At 37.3% G+C, this 16587-nt stretch overlaps 2 protein-coding genes and 2 long non-coding RNA genes across 5 annotated transcripts; 3 read left to right on the plus strand and 1 right to left on the minus strand.

Annotated features, from left to right (window-relative positions):
* The first annotated feature begins 4871 nt into the window (after positions 1 to 4871).
* On the plus strand, positions 4872 to 6770 carry LOC148766232 (uncharacterized). The gene is made up of 2 exons (XR_016035001.1): positions 4872 to 5287; positions 6334 to 6770. It is a non-coding gene; the product is annotated as an uncharacterized LOC148766232 (long non-coding RNA).
* Positions 6771 to 7274: 504 nt separating this feature from the next.
* On the plus strand, positions 7275 to 8956 carry LOC148766233 (uncharacterized). The gene is made up of 3 exons (XM_088826836.1): positions 7275 to 7434; positions 7964 to 8464; positions 8549 to 8956. The coding sequence occupies exons 2-3, from the start codon at positions 7964 to 7966 to the stop codon at positions 8954 to 8956; spliced, it is 909 nt and encodes a 302-aa protein (XP_088682962.1). The 5' UTR covers positions 7275 to 7434.
* Positions 8957 to 8966: 10 nt separating this feature from the next.
* On the minus strand, positions 8967 to 12538 carry LOC148766234 (uncharacterized). The gene is made up of 5 exons (XM_088826838.1): positions 12357 to 12538; positions 11258 to 11982; positions 10662 to 11168; positions 9242 to 10569; positions 8967 to 8998 (listed from the first exon to the last, which is right to left on the minus strand). The coding sequence occupies exons 1-5, from the start codon at positions 12381 to 12383 to the stop codon at positions 8967 to 8969; spliced, it is 2619 nt and encodes an 872-aa protein (XP_088682964.1). The 5' UTR covers positions 12384 to 12538.
* Positions 12539 to 12700: 162 nt separating this feature from the next.
* LOC148766235 (uncharacterized) lies at positions 12701 to 15445 on the plus strand. Of its 2 annotated transcripts, XR_016034791.1 has the most exons (6): positions 12702 to 13101; positions 13313 to 13386; positions 13476 to 13618; positions 14153 to 14224; positions 14338 to 14511; positions 15146 to 15445. It is a non-coding gene; the product is annotated as an uncharacterized LOC148766235 (long non-coding RNA). The 2 variants fall into 2 exon arrangements; XR_016034790.1 differs by having other exon boundaries at positions 12701 to 13101; positions 14153 to 14511.
* Positions 15446 to 16587: the final 1142 nt, after the last annotated feature.

The raw sequence follows: 16587 nt of genomic DNA on the forward strand, positions 1-16587 counted from the left end.
CAGTTTTAACAGTACCTTTCAAATATCTAAGCAGCCATTTTAGAGCCTCCCAATGAGGCAAACCTGGATTAGACATATATCTACTCAAGCAACTCACAGAATATGCAATGTCAGGCCTAGTACTAACCATCAAGTACATAACAGAGCCAATGGCATTGGCATATGGCACATTTTTCATTTCAGAGATTTCAGGCTCAGTCTTGGGAGACTGATCCTTACTTAGCAAAAAATGAGGAGCAAGAGGAACAGACACAGGTTTGGCAGACAGCATAGAAAATTTTTCAAGGATTTTCTCAATATAGGAGGATTGATTCAGAAACAGAGTACAGCCAGTCCTATCTCTAATTATGTCCATGCCAAGAATTCTTTTTGCATCACCAAGAAGTTTCATGTCAAACTCATCACTAAGGCATTTAATCACATGATTAACAGTTTGAATGCAAGGACTAGCAAGAAGCATGTCATCCACATAGATAAGCAAGAACACAGGAATTTTAGCAGATTCTTTAAAATATAAGCATGGATCATATGAACTTCTTTTAAATTTTAAAGACATCATGCATGCATCAAATTTCTTGTTCCACTGCCTAGGTGACTGTTTCAGTCCATACAAAGATTTCTTAAGTAGGCACACATAATCAGGGTGTTTTTTATCAACAAAACCCTCAGGCTGGCACATATAAATTTGCTCATCTAATTCACCATGCAAAAAAGCAGTTTTTACATCCATTTGTTTTAATTCCCAGTTAAAGTGAGCAATTAAAGCAAGCATGATTCTAACAGTGGTGAATTTCACAACAGGAGCAAATATTTCAGTGTAATCAATACCTTCCTTTTGGGTAAACCCCTTAGCCACTAGCCTAGCTTTATATCTAACTGAGTCAGATTCATGTTTAACCTTAAACAACCACTTACAGTCTACTAAAGAGCATGCAGGAGGTTTAGGTACAAGAATCCAAGTATGGTTAACATGTAAGGACTTCATTTCATCATTCATAGCATTTAACCATTCAACAGACTCATCAGAATTCAAAGCTTCCCTATAAGACTTAGGTTCATTACCATCTAGAGAATCAAACACATGAAACACATGAGAAGCAAGTTGATAATCATTCAAATGAGGGGGCCTAACAATGTTTCTCCTATTTCTGTCCCTAGCAAGTTGATAATCACTAAGATCATTCACAGAGGGAACATCAAGATTAACATTTTGATCAAAAACAGTGTTTTCAGGCATCTCATTATTAACAACTTCATCATCAGAGTTTTCATTTTCAGTTTGAACAGAATTAACAGGTGGAATCTCCACCTCAGATGAAGTGGTATCAGGTGAAACAATAGTAGGAGCAGATAAGCAAGGAAATTCATTTTCATTAAACACAACATTCCTGCTAATCACAGTTTTAAAACCCTGATCACCATACAACCAACATCTATACCCCTTAACCCCTTCAGGGTATCCTAAGAAAACACATTTCACAGATCTGGGGTCAAGTTTATCAAGTTTTTGATGAACAAACACAGTACAACCAAAAACTTTCAAATTTGATAAATCAACAGGTTTACCACACCATTTAGATTCAGGCAATTCCCCATTTAAGGGCACAGAAGGAGACCTATTTATCAAATAAGCAGCAGTAAGAACAGCTTCACCCCAAAAAGGTTTTTTCAAGCCAGAAGAATTTAGCATAGACCTAACTCTATCAAGCAAAGTTCTATTCATTCTTTCTGCAATACCATTTTGTTGGGGTGTGTACACAACAGTTTTATGTCTCTTAATGCCAGATTCAGAACACAGAGTATCAAATTCAGCATTACAGAATTCAGTTCCATTATCAGTTCTCAAAGTTTTGATTTTCTTCCCAGTTTGGTTTTCAATCAAGATTTTCCAATTTTTAAATCTTTCACACACATCAGATTTATTCTTGAGTAAAAACACAAACACTTTTCTAGAAAAATCATCCACAATAGACAGAAAATATCTGTTACCACCATGAGAAGGAACTGGGGCAGGGCCCCACACATCAGCATGCACATATTCAAGTATATCAGAACATTTAGAAGAATTGGGGAATGGAGACACAGGAAATTTCACTTTAGTTTGTTTTCCAAGGATACATGAATCACATATAGGTAAATCAGTCACACAATCATCACTCAGATAATTATTCTTATGCAGAATTTCAAGACCTTTACCACTTATATGACCTAACCTCTTATGCCAGAGAATAGACATGTCATGATTAACAGTGTTGGCATGCAAAACAGGTTCAGCAGAACACACATAGAGATTTTGCATTCTAACAGCTTTGAAAACAAATTTATCATGCATCATGATTCTTTGACAACCATCTCCCCAATTACCATGCAGACCACTATCTTCAAGAATAGCAACAGACAAAAGATTACTGCTAAGTTGAGGAACATGCCTAACATTCTTAAGAATTAATTCAAAACCAGATTCAAATTTTAGGCAGATTGTTCCAATTACAACTACAGTTCTTTCACTGTTATCAGCCATAGACACATTTCCATTTTCAAGTTTCACATAAGAAGAAAACAGATGTCTATGAGGTGTCATATGATGGGTGCATGCAGAGTCAAAAATCCAATCATTATCACACAGAGAGGAGATCACAGAGTTCACATAATCATGCATTACATCACCAACCATAAACACATCACCAAGGTTATCAGTCACAACATTAGCATGTTCATTGGTTCTTTCCTTTTTAGGCTCAGAACACTCATTAGCATAATGACCATTTTTACCACAATTATAACACTTTCTGCCTTTGGCTTTAAACTTATTCCACCCCTTGCCCTTTTTAGGTTTTTGTAAAGACTGGTTTTGGTTACTAGAGGAAGCCTTATTTTGAAATCTATTTTGAAAATTATTTTGAAACTGATTTTTAGGCTTCCCTTTCACAAAGTTGATTTCACCAAAAGATTTACTACCCTTGGTAGTTTTTAAATCCAGTTCTTTGCTTTTTAAACCATTTATCACAGTGTCCAAAGAAACCTTATCTCTGCCATACTTAATGGCTGACTTTACATCACTGTAAGTATCAGGGATAGCATTTAACAAAACAATAGGAGAATAATCATCAATATTTTTGTCTCCAGTCAGTTTAATATCCTGAACCAGTTTTGTAAAAACATCAAGGTTTTCATCAATGTCTTTGTTTAAATCCAGTTTGAATCTAAAGAATTTTTCCAACAAAAACATTTTGGAGGGCAAGGAGGTTTCAGTATAAAGTTCTTCCAATTTATCCCACAAGGCTTTAGCATTATCTTGTTTTCCTAGTTTTCTAATCACAGAGTCACTTAGGTTCAAGATAATCAAAGAATAAGCAAGTTCATCAAATTCTGCCTTTTTGGCAGCAGGAGTGGTATCATCATAAGCTAAAGTAACAGCTTTAAAACATTTTTGTTGTACTAAAACACCTTTTATTTTCTGTTGCCAAATAGGAAAATCCCCTTTTCCATCAAAAGGAGCTAAGGGATAAGCATTCATTGTATCACACAGATAAGAGGCACAGAATCACACAGTCACACAGAATCACACAGAAAATACAGAGTAGAGCAGTAACAAATCAGATTGCCCTCCCCTTTCCAGATTCCTGCGACACTAGGCGGTCCGGACAAGAAAGGGTGGATGAGAGCAATCCTCAAGTACACTAAGTGCGGAAAAAAGCAAGTAGAAGAGAGGGAAAGATCAAGCAAGGTCAAATAATGCCACACAGGGCCACATAATGCCACACAGGGCCACCACGCCACACAGGGCCAACTCAATAGCCACACAGGGCTCCCAATCTCCACAGGTCAACGAACAGGAAACGAAATTAGGGATTCAGAGGTGTTACCTTGACAAAACCAAGTTAGGTTTTGAAAATTACTCCGCTTTGAGTAGAGCTAAGCTATAGCCATAGCTCTGATACCACTGTAGGGTATCAAATCGCCAAGCTCCATTTTCAACCTACTGTAAATAATATATGAATTCCCCTTGGGCAGTATTAATTACTGCCAAGGAGAATAGATATATATAGGTATGAAAATATAAAAGGAAGAAAGAAATACAAGGTATGAAACAGATTGGAAAATCAAATAGATTGAGATTTCAGCTCAGTCTTCCAATTTCACACCAGAGATTCACACTTCCAAATATACACCACCAGAGTACCTCAAGGAGAACAGATCTCCTTTCTCTCAAACACACTCAAACCCTAAAATACCCAGAGAACCACGAAGGAAGAACAGATCAAGCACTCAAGCTAACCCACTCACCAAAACCCCAATTTCTGAACTCACAAAGAAGAAAAACGAAAGGGATTTAGGTCTGACTAGGGTTTTCTCTGTCTTGCCCTCTTCCAGCCTCCATGCCAACATATATAGGGACTGAAGTCAAAGAGAGCCGGTGAAGGCTGTACCGGAGGGTCAAAGTCAGCACTGTACCGTGCACTTTGACCTCCAGCCATAACTCAGTCAGGCAGTACAAGGGAGGAAGAAGACAGAAGCAGGAGCGGCGGAGAAGAGAGGGAGAGATTAGGGTTTCAGAATGAGTGAAACGAAGAGAGAGAAAGAGCTATTTAAGTGAGGCGATGAACGGTCCAGATTAAGCCTGAGATCCAACGGATGGATCTGGCTACTAACTGGGCTGGGCTCACTTAAACTAACTTGGGCTCAACTCATGGTGGTGTATATAATGGCAATTGGGCTTTATGGCCCAGAACATATTTGGGCCAAAATCCAATATATATATATATATATATATATATATATATATATATATATATATATATATATATATATATATATATATATATATGGGATTATTTGACAAAACTCCCTCATATACATTGTCCAATTAAGGTGAGTCCATATTTTTTTTCTCTTTTTAAGAAAAGTCCAAAAAATTATTAATCACCATAAATAATATAATTTAATTATTTTAATACCATTATACCCTTCACCCTATATTTATTCCACGATCTTCTTTTTATCTTTCGTTTTCTCTCTTCACTTTTCTGCCTCACCCCTGCAAATTCTCTTTTCGCTTCTTTTTCTCTTCACGATCTCTCTCTTTCTCGCTTCTTTTTCTTTTTTTCTCTTCACCGCTCACCCCTGCAAAAATTCTCTTCTAATCGTTTCGCCTCCAGCGCTGCAATTTTCAGATGGATTTGGCTGTAGAAGACGATATCCACAACTCATAGATCCCTTTCGTATTTCTTTTGTCAAATCCCAGCAATATTAGTCTTCTCTCACCGTTACACAACATAATAAGAAGGTAACGATTGTTAGATTCTTTTTAGGGTCAATGATTATCAATTTGTTCTTTTGTTTTCTTTTATGTATTTGGTTCAATTAAGCCATAGGGTTGGATTTAGATTTTTTATTTTATCTTGAGAAGGGATATGTTGGATTTGATTGATGTTTTGTTGTTTGATTGTTTAAATAATTTATATAATTATTTGTTAATTTTTTTTTACAATCTGAAGTTAAATTGGGAAAGAATGAATATATAATGAATAGGAAAAAAGAAACACTTTAATTGGCAATTTGTGAAGAAATAATGGACCGTTATTGTACTGTTCCTTTTTTTCCTTCTATATTTATTCTGAAATATTTCTCCCTCTCTCACAAACAATAAAGCAATTAAGTTTTGAAATGAGTTTTTGGTGATCTTTGACTTGATATGCCGTGGGATTTTATCAATAATAAAAATGTTATTGTGATTCATATTTACGTCTCTTGATTTATAATTTAAAAAACAATTATGTAACTCTTGTGGACGAAAAATTGATATATTTTTGCCGGTATGCAGGTATTGGTTACACACACTCGTCGAACGAATATATATTGTTGGCATCGTAATCTACTACATGATTAATAAATTTGGTATAGTTTAATAGTGGATTTTGATAGTTACATAGTTGATTACGTAAATTTGGTTGGGGAGTAAGTTAATTTTCTACAGGATTTTGATAACTTTGTAGTGGATTTCAATAAATGGATTTCGAAACTATATAGTGGATTTCGATAACTTTATAGTGGATTTCGATAACTTTGTAGTGGATTTCAATAAATGGATTTCAAAACTATATAGTGGATTTCGATAACTATATAGTGGATTTCGATAACTTTATAGTGGATTTTCATAACCATATAGTGGATTTCGATAACTATATAGTGGATTTCGATAACTTTATAGTGGATTTTCATAACCATATAGTGGATTTCGATAACATTTGAGTGGATTTTAAGTTGCTTTGAAAAGGGATATTTTGAATGGATTGAATTGACATGTCTTTGATTTCTTTTTCTTTGTTATAGTTTCTTGACAGGCGGAGCGATGTCGGTGGGGAGGGATGTTAGATAATGCGACCAGGTTAAGGATGTTTTGTGTAAACGGGGGAAAAAGGTTGCAGAGGCCACTAAGGAGACTGGAGACTTGGCTGGAAACATGTGGCACCGCTGTGAGTTCCACGGGAGAGGTGTTTTAATTGAACCCGTGTTTTGGTTGTGAGTGAATGACACTGAAGTGGTGGTGTTGCCGTAGTATATCTCCCGGAATGACGTCGTGCGGGCCTTTTTGGGGTTGGTGGTGTTGCACTTTTCCGTGGACAAAATAGTGGATTTATGTTTTGAATAGTGGATTTGCGACTTTATTTGTTGTTATTTTTTGAGTTGTGTTAATTGTAGTGAATTACGTTCCTTCGTAATGGATTACGTATGTTTTTAGTGGATTTTGATAAGTTTGTTGGGGACTATGTTAATTTCACAGTGAATTTTATGGTAATTTTATAGTGGTTTTCAAAAATTTATAGTGGTTTTCGATGAGTATATAGTGAATTTTAATTTTCGTAATCTTGGTGGAAAAAAAAGTTAATTAAAAAAATTTGAATAAAAAGCAGAAAATAAGTAAATAAATAGGGAGTTAAAATTATATTTTTTAAACCCGGTGAAAAAATAAAAAAATTAAATAAAATTACAATTATATTTTTTCAAAAAAAATTGAAATTAAAAAAACCATATTTTTTTTGAAAAAATTCGAAAAGAAAGAATGGAAAAAAAAAAAAAAACTAAATGACGTAACGTAAGATTTGTGGGAGTAATTTGAGAGAGAGAGTATATTAGGGGCATTTTGGATAATTGAGCTTGGAAGGATTTATGTCAAATTTTGGATTAAAAAATGGATTTATCATGAAGTCAAAATGGAATGAGGGGTGTTTGTCATATAGCCCCATATATATATATATATATATATTAAGTATATATATATATATACTGAAATGATTTGTGCAGGCACAAATTAAACATTCAGGCACATTTTTTACCATTTCTCAAAAACCAAAAGGTAAAAAACTCAAAAAACTCTCTCTACCCTTTCGATTTTCTTTCGCAAAGCCCGTGCAAATCGTCAACAGATCGGAGGTAATTTTTACGTTTTTACGATCCTCATGTTATGTAGATTACGAATCCGAAAAAAAAACGAAAAAAAACCGCACTTGGGGACGCTCGCGCGATTTTACGCGAGCGCATCCACTTCGCTCGCGTAAAATTGCACGAGCGTATGAATTTAATTTTTTTTTTTTTTTTTTTTTTTTTTTTTTTTTTTTTTATTAAAAACCGGCTTTTAAGTTGCTCGCGTGGATTTACACGAGCGCATCCACTGCGCTCGTGTAAATCCACGCGAGCAACTTAATTTTAATTTTTTTTTTTTTTTTTTTTTTTTTTTTTTTTTAATTAATTTAAAAATCTGCATTTGTTCTCCTCACGCAAAAATGCACGAGCATTTCAACAGTACTCGCCTGATTTCACACGAGCACTGTTGAAATGCTCGTGCATTTTTGCGCGAGCAGAACCAATTTTTTTTTTTTTTTTTTTTTTTTTTTCGTTTCATTATTTAAATGTTTTTTTTATATTAAATGAAATATTAATAAAGTGTTTATTTAAAATGTAGATGGCAGGAGGCCGGGGGAAAAGTCTTATGAGTCAAGTTGCCGGTAAAGGCAAGAGCTTAATGAAAGCCTTGAGCGGAAAGGGTGACAATCCGGAAGATCCGGATCGCATTGGAGACCGAGATGTCCTTGCTTCCGCCCGTAGAAGAAAGCAGTTAGCTCGAGAAGCAGCGTTACAGCGGGAAGATGAGAGATTGAGACGAGAAGCTGTTGCAGCTGGAGCCGGACCCTGTCGACCTACACACGATCTCCAGCTAGCTCGTAGTACATTGCCACATGCCGACGATGATGATGACCACAACAACAATCCAGATAATATGGATACTGACGAGGAGGTGGAGGAAGATGATGTACATCAGGATCGTAAAGCTGGTCGTGCCTTACCCTTTCCGCAGCTGCCTGGTCCGGCGTACTTGGAGGGTCCGTGCGATGGAGGGCCGCAAAATTTAGAGTTTATGCGATGGTTCAAGTCGCATATAGCGATGTACATTTGGGAAGGATATGTAAGTTTTTCTGTCAACACGTGCTTTACATAATTCTTATATTATTCATTATTTTTAGCTAACAATACATGCAATATTTTTCAGGAGCGCCGTGAAACTACACGGTGCGAGTCGAGGACCAAAGCACTCGAGGACTACCGCGGCCCGCAGGATAACACGATGATTGCGAGGCTGGAGGCAACAGATCTTTACCACTTACGAGACTGTTTTCTGAAGAAGATGAACAAGAACCTCATGCTAGCTTTCGTGGAGAGGTGGCAGCCGGAGACGAACAGTTTCCACATGCCATGGGGCGAGATGACGATCACGCTCCACGATGTCGCTTTCATCATGGGGTTGCGGCTGGACGGACCAGCAGAGGCATTCCTGAGCATTCAGCCGCAGTTGAGGGACTTGTTGACGCCACATGCCCACTATTTGCGTCTCTTACCTAGGAGAGGTCGCGGGGGAGGTCCGAGGACTCGGGGTCGGGGGTCGAGGGGTGGACAGTAGGACATGTTATCTATTTGTGTATTAGTTTCGGATTTTTTGCACCTGACAATTGGTATTCGTGTGTTGTTTGTTTTCGAATTTAGTTTTTTGTACGGATGTTTCATTTTGGATTTGCGGATATTTCTTATTTGCCCGTATTTAGTTATTTAGTTATTTGTACGGATTATAATTATGTTGTATCGAACGAAGTTATTTAGTTATTTGTACGGATTATAATTATGTTGTATCGAACGAAGTTATTTAGTATTAACGGGATTTAAAAAATAAAAAAAAAAAAAAAAATACGTGATAACGCGGGGGAAGAGGGCATGAAACCGGTACTCGTATGAGGATGGAGACGAGGAAGAGGGCATGAAACCGGTACTCGTATGATCATAAAATGATCGTTATGTAGCGACATAGGAATAATACGTGATAACGCGGGGTTCCCAACTAGTGGTAGGTGAGTGATGCTACCCCGTTCAGTGAATATTAATACCATTGCGTTGTATCTTGTAGCGATCGCCAACCCCATATCTGTTGACATCCATTTCGTCCGTGGCGCCGGTCCCCTCTCATGACTGCATGTCAAGATATAATCAGCGACTGTATTTCGACCCCCCTCATCCCCACCAAAAATAGTAGCATATAGATTGTAACGCTCCATAAACTCCTCAACCAAGTCAGTTCTGACTTGTGGCCATCTCTCTTGACTGCCGTAAACAACTTCGGCTATGCATCGGTAGCCACAATTTCCATCGGCCCTCACATTAACATATGAGGCTATGGACTGTGCGAGAAACGGAGGAAGGAAGGAAAAGAAATTGACCCGGTCGCCGGCAGTAACAACTGATTCTTCCGTCGATTTAGTACATCCGCGAGGACGACCTTTAACCTTTGACTCTGGCGTATCAGCTTTAAATTTTGAGTCTGGCGTTCTTTCGGTCGGGGTTTTGCGACCCTTAGAGCCGGAAGAAGATTTAACTTCGGATTTCCGATTCATCGTGTGCTCATATCCGGACAAGTACCTCTTCATCGAGTTATTCTTAGGTCGTCCCTTGGCCTTCACAAATGTCGGCTCTTGTAAATGCGTTGAAGAAGGATTATTTAGGTCCCGTAAATAGTCGGCCGCATTTTTTTGGGACATGTAATCTTTGTTTGATAACTTCTCGAACTCATCGAGAAGAACTTTCTTAATTGCAACTGTGCGATCAAACGGTTCCTCCTCGTCCTCCCATGGATCCGACTTTGGCTCGACAACCAACGTTCTCCAGAATGGATGTAACTGTTGCGGATAAAAAGTATCTCCCTCAGCAATTTTAACTGCAATCATACACGCACACGGGAGTCCGTGGGTTCGACTTAGGTAACAGTTGCAACTATCCGGATTATTTTCTAATTTTTCGTACTCTTTATCCAACAGGTCCAGTGCTTTGTGTGATACGTTACATACCAAAGCACCGAAGCACGACAGTGAAGTACTGTACATCCTGACTGTTCTACTGCTTTCATTTTCCACCTTCAATTCATTAATTTGAAGGTCAACTTGCGCATCTAGTGCATTTTGAACTGTATCCATAGCTCCAGTCGATGTTTGGATCCAACGCTTCGATGCACGATGTGCACTCTCTACTCTGTTTCGAGAAAACACTCAAATAATGAATAAATGTAACATGTGTATAAAAGATTGTACGTAACGAGTTTATAGTAAAATCAATTTATATACCTGTTAGTCGTCGTGTTACCGAAATGAACGATGTTGTTGGTCCAACACTTAACAAATCTCTCCTTATAAATCAACCACGTTTCATTGATGTAAGTTATCAGCTTCGGATATTGCCCGTACAAACTAACTATCTCTCTATAGTTGCATTCGTATTCTTCCTCAGTCTCAGATTCGACTAACTTTGCCCACACCGTCCTCCGGAACAGTACACCCAACTTGGTGTTACCCAAGAATTTTGACGCGTTTGCCTCAACGTTTCTGTTTATGTGATATAAACATAACATGTGATGCGAATGTGGAAACACGTTTGGCAATGCTTTCAGTAGGCCCAGCTCACGATCTGTCAGTATCACTTCTGGTTCTATCCCGATTGGTAATATGTCTCGCAAACATCGCAATGTCCATGCATAAGTGTCCCCATCTTCACGTGACATAAAAGCAACGGCAATAGTGAAGTTCCTTCCCACGGGAGTAACCCCAATGATCTCCAAAAGAGGCATTTCATATCTACATGAAGGTAATTATAATTTAGTCAACTCTTACATATATATATATATATATATAATAAATGTAATACACATTTAAATAATTATTACCTGTTAGTCTTGTACGTGCAATCCATCAGGATGACGTATGGAAATAACTGCAAAAGCTTTATTGAATCAGGGTGCGCAAACATAACGTCTTGCACTGTATCACCAGCTGGATTTGTTCGATGCCATTTGCTGTATCCACTCTCACTTAGTTCGTGCCACAGATGTTGTATAACTGTTTTTCCTTTCATTTCCTCTCGTCTAATTTTCTGTGATTCATTGTACACTTCTCTCAAGGACGCAGCCGTATCCGGATTCATCTGCCTCAGATGATGCAAAATTTCCTTCGGCTTCACATGGCTCTTTTTCAGTATCTTTGTCACTTCTCGTTGCTCTTCAGTCAGGCGACTTAGCGACCGTAGTCCTTGTGGATATTTATGAGGATTATGATTGTGCTTGCCATTTTTGATGGTAAGGCGCCATAATCCATCACGACCCTCTTTACCCCATAGCGCAAAAGGGCATTTACACTTTATTGAACCGGACTTCCGGCTTGTTTCGACCTCTGCATTTTTTCCTCGACTCTTATAGGCTCTTTTGCAAGTCAAATATTGTCGGCCCTCGTGGTAAGACTGTCGCCTAATCTCATGTCCATGACTGATGGCCATATTCATCGCCCACTCGACTAGTGCATCTTTACTATCAAATGCAGTCGAAATTGTGAAAAATTCACTGAAATCATGTAGCTCGAATGTTTCAATATCTTCATCCACATCTATGTATACTTCCTGTTTTTATATTAATGTAATTAGCAAATTATAAAACTAAAGAATAAAACTATTAAAAAAAAAAAAAAAAAAAAAAAATTGTGGTGCTCGTGTGATTTCACACGAACAGAGACGTTCTGCTCGTGTGATTTCACACGAGCAAACCTCCTCTGCTCGTGTGAAATCACACGAGCTAATTAAAAAAAAAAAAAAAAAAGTTCTTGAGCTCGTGTGAATTTACGCGAGCACTTGCCAAGTGCTCGCGTAAATTCACACGAGCACATGAATAAAAAATAAAATTCATCTACTCGTGTGAATTTACACGAGCACTTGGCAAGTGCTCACGTAAATTCGCACGAGTAGATGAATTTTCGGGAAAAAAATGAAAAACTTACATTCGGGTCTAAGTTGTTTGGATCCATCGCAAAAATTGTTGAATATCTGAAATTTTTCACTTTGAATGTTGAGTTTTCTTTTTTTATAGGATTTGGTAGGAATAGTACAAAAGGTAAATACTTATGGTAAAAAGGTAAAAAACCATGGTAAAAAAGTGCCTGAATGTTTAATTTGGCCTGCGTATATCACCACCCATATATATATATATGTACGTCTATGGCCCCCTTTCTCCGCCCCCTATTTACTTTCGCTTTTTTTTTTTGACAGTTTTTATTTGAAACGACGCCGTTCTATATATATATATATATATATATATATATATATATATGCCCCCTTTCTCCGCCCCCTATTTACTTTCGCTTTTTTTTTGACAGTTTTTATTTGAAACGACGCCGTTCTGTTCGCCCCAGCCAATCAGCTCTCCCCTTTTTTTTCTTTTTCGTTTTCTTTCTGAATATGCACGATCGACGTGCTTCTTTTTATTTTCCATTTTCTTTTACTCTTCTCGCGTTGTTCCACACGGTGGCCTACAATTGTTGACTCCACTTCCGCCGCCGCCACCGCCGCTTCGTTCGACAGCCACCGCCCTAGCCGCCAACGTCACTTCCCACCGCATTTTTCCTCCAATTGCAGACCTCTCCCCTTTTCGTTCCTATCCGGAGTTGGATTACTCAGGAATTGTTGGCTCATAATTTTTGGGTGCCCATCCCTTTTCTCGAACCCAATTTCTCGGTGTTGATTGTGGTGATTTTTTTCTCATGTTTCCCTAAATTTCTTCTGGCAATGGATTTATTTTATGTTTTATCTTTGAGGTTTCATATCCTACTGGTGGTTAATTGTTGATGGAACTCCCCGTTGGAGTACATAGAAGCTCTTGATTTGGTGGTCATTTTTTTATGCAACCCCTGCTATTTAGCCTCATGATTGTGATTGCTAATTAACATTTGCTTAACAGGATTTAGGTATTATAAACTGTTATAACCAAAACTCGCCATTGACGCATCCAGCATGACTGGAGAAAACAAGATCGTGAGCTGCTTAGACTTTATTTTGAAGGTTTTATAATATATATTAGATTATTATATTTTTATTTCTCACACATAATGTGATTATTGCAGGTCCACAAAGACCACAAAAAACGAATGTTATTTCTCACACGTAGTGATTTTCAATGTTGCATCGGGCTTGTCACCCCAATTCCTCTTCCCCGGTTTCTGACCGAAGCTTCAGGTTCGACAGCTGGAAGGACATATGGTAAAAGGTAATTTATGCCCATCGTTATCCCCAACCCCCAAATTGGATCAAAATGAACATGTGCACACTTGATTTGATTATTTGTTGACTTTGCAACTACGATTGATTTTCTTGCTCAGCGATTAAGAATGATTGATCTGAAGCTAGGACTCCGGAAATGAGAAATCAATTGGCAGACGGGGATGCATATATTTCGTCCGGTTAATTTAATTTCCTTAAAGTTGTTGGAATTTTTGTTTGTGTCAATATGATGTTTTTTAATGGAGGATTGATTATCAAGGAGATAGCTATTTACCCATTCATTATCTGGATATTATACTATTATAGAGATTAACCATTTTCATTGGTTTTCTTGTTGCTCGTCTTCCTCTGATTTTTCGAACTGCATTTTTTAACTTTAATACGGTCCTCGGTGTCTTCTTCAAGCATCATCTCAAATTTATATTGACAACTCATGGTGATTTTGTGAGTGAGAGCATTTTCAAGTTTGAAGTTCATTATATTTCCTAAAATCTGCCTTTCTTGTTTCAATTGTTATTAGAATCTCCTTTGTTGCAATCTTCTAGACCGTTCAAGGTTCAACTTCGTGCCCTGCCTGGATAAGTTTGCAGAGGTAACTCTTTAATGTGACTCATATTCTTAACAGTATAAATTGTTTAAAACTTTGCACCGCACAATTTTTCTTTCTCCTTTATTTTCGTTGGATATTCGAGTGCAATCAAACAGGCAACTCCCATTTATTTTCGTGGACGAAGGCGATAGTTAGAGCAAGGGATATACGACTACAAATGTTGTATGGGTTGATTTCAAGAAACTCAATAAAATCCTGGGAGTTGCACAAAATTGGCTGATTCCTGTAAAGAAGTTGTTGCCAATCTGAATATTGCCAACACTCAACAGGTTCCTCTAAACCTTTCCACTCGCACAAAATTTTCGCTCTTGTTTTCTATTTGTGCTGGTTTATGCAATTATTCTGCTTGTTTATGCAATTCTTTAGTTTTTTTTTGTTCTTCGCTGCTCCAATTCTTGCTTTTTGCTATCATGATATTGTCTGCTGTATTGGTTAGTGAAATTTGCATCCTAACTAGAAATTGTAGAAATTAGCTCAGTTCGAGGATACTATATTCAAACAGTTTGACTCCAAACAGGTTAATGGTTGCGCTTTTGCCATATATACCTCTCTTCAGTCCCTACTCTAATATTATTTTTGGTTCGCTGTGACGTTTCTGTATATTGTTCTCTCTTCAATAGGCTGTTGAACAATTATTTCTGCCTACCTTTTAGATTACGCGTGTGGGAATTGAGTTAAGATAAGCTAACATGGAGTAGAATGCAGAGTCCTAACTGGATTTTTTCTCTTGAAGGAGTTGTTGAGTTGAAGGCCCTTGACTACTTGTTTGTTCAATAAAATTGTGTGGGTTTTTGTACTTTATTGTGTGTTGTGTTGCTGTTGAAATGCCTTAGTAGACTTTTTTAAGTGGGGATTTTTCTACTTTTTAACCATAATAATGTGTTTCTGTCTTGATCCATGTAGGAATTGGTGTTAAAAACTATTTGCATATCGAGAGTTTAGTTGTCTTTTTGCCCATGCACTGAAATACAATAGGAGAAAAGGGAGGGCGGTGCACCACATCAAATCATCAACAATGCCGCCGAGGAGTTTCACACATCCATTACAGGTTTTTTATCTTATGTCTTGTCTTTGTTGCTATTAAATGGTAATTCTCGTCGTTTTAAATCTTTACGAGCCCTGAGAGATAGAAATTTATAACTTACGGAAAAATTGACCGGGCACCGCGCCTTGCGCGGTGCTCCATCACTAGTATATATATATATATATATATATATATATATATATATATATATATATATATATATATATATATATGGATTGTCCTTTTTTTATGCGTTTTCTTTTTCCTTTCTATTTTAATAAGAAATGCCGTCGTTCCGTTGTTTCGTTCCAATCATCTTCTTCCTTTTTTTTCTTTTCACTTTATTTCTGCAGCAGCTCGACCGTGTCCTGTTTCTTTCTTTTCGTTTTACTTTTATTCTGCTTGCCATGAAACGACGTGTTTTAGAATACCCCTCCCACTTGACCTGCTTTCCTCGCCTACTATTGTTGACCTCCTTCTGGCCCTCCACGTCTTGCTTTGGTGGATGTCGTCTCACCGCTGCTCCATTTTTCACCACAAAACCTCGGGCCGTCATCCTAATTCCAGATATAACCGTACAGCTGATTACACCAAAAATTCTTAAATATAAGATGAACTCAGGAAATGACAATATTGAAAATGGAGAAAGGAATATTAAAGAGATGATGGAATGTGATTGAATATTCTTCTGTGTGTTTACTTCACTAAACAAACCGTAGTATAAATACAATACAAATTATCAGATTCATTGGCTAAGAATCAGTGATCCACTGTTAGTGGGATTTGATAATGTCTATTCTAGGAAAGTAAATAATACATAAAATATTCTACAAGATTAATACATATATTTACAAGATATTTAATAAAAATATTGTTTACCAGGAGATTTTTAGATTACTTGATCGTGTTGATGTATAAGTGAATTGGCGTTCACTCCGGTCTTCAACCTTTTTTTTGTTGGACACCGATAATAGCAGCAGTCTGTTACTACATATTTTGATCTTGAGGAACAACCATGACGAGGATGCTGCTTCATGTACGAATCTATACCAGCTTTGCTTTAAATATTCTGGCATGTCCTCTACCAGTTTTGCTATTCAGTTGCATGAAATATCTTTGTTCATACATCAACAATATCATTATTTATGTTACCTATGTTACATGTTGAAGTTACAAAACAACTCATCAGATAATATTTTGATAATCCTCACACTGTTACTAGTAATACTAAACATAGAACCCTAATTTTTAATACCTTAAATCGTTTTCTCACTAAATGTGGCACCCTTGGTGTGGGAGGTTGAAGAGAGCGGCGGTGGAG

Source organism: Erythranthe guttata, chromosome 12 (genome assembly GCF_056151865.1).
Source record: "Erythranthe guttata isolate IM_541 chromosome 12, IM_541, whole genome shotgun sequence".
NCBI classification, from domain to species: Eukaryota; Viridiplantae; Streptophyta; class Magnoliopsida; order Lamiales; family Phrymaceae; genus Erythranthe; species Erythranthe guttata.

Excerpts from the sequence above, each read along its gene's own strand:
- LOC148766233 (XM_088826836.1), top strand. The coding sequence starts at position 7,964 with ATGGCAGGAGGCCGGGGGAAAAGTCTTATGAGTCAAGTTGCCGGTAAA. Across the intron at positions 8,465-8,548 it reads TGTACATTTGGGAAGGATAT|GAGCGCCGTGAAACTACACG; the intron begins GTAAGTTTTTCT and ends AATATTTTTCAG.
- LOC148766234 (XM_088826838.1), bottom strand. The coding sequence starts at position 12,383 with ATGGATCCAAACAACTTAGACCCGAAT. Across the intron at positions 11,169-11,257 it reads TGCACGTACAAGACTAACAG|ATATGAAATGCCTCTTTTGG; the intron begins GTAATAATTATT and ends ACCTTCATGTAG. Across the intron at positions 10,570-10,661 it reads GGTAACACGACGACTAACAG|AGTAGAGAGTGCACATCGTG; the intron begins GTATATAAATTG and ends TTCTCGAAACAG.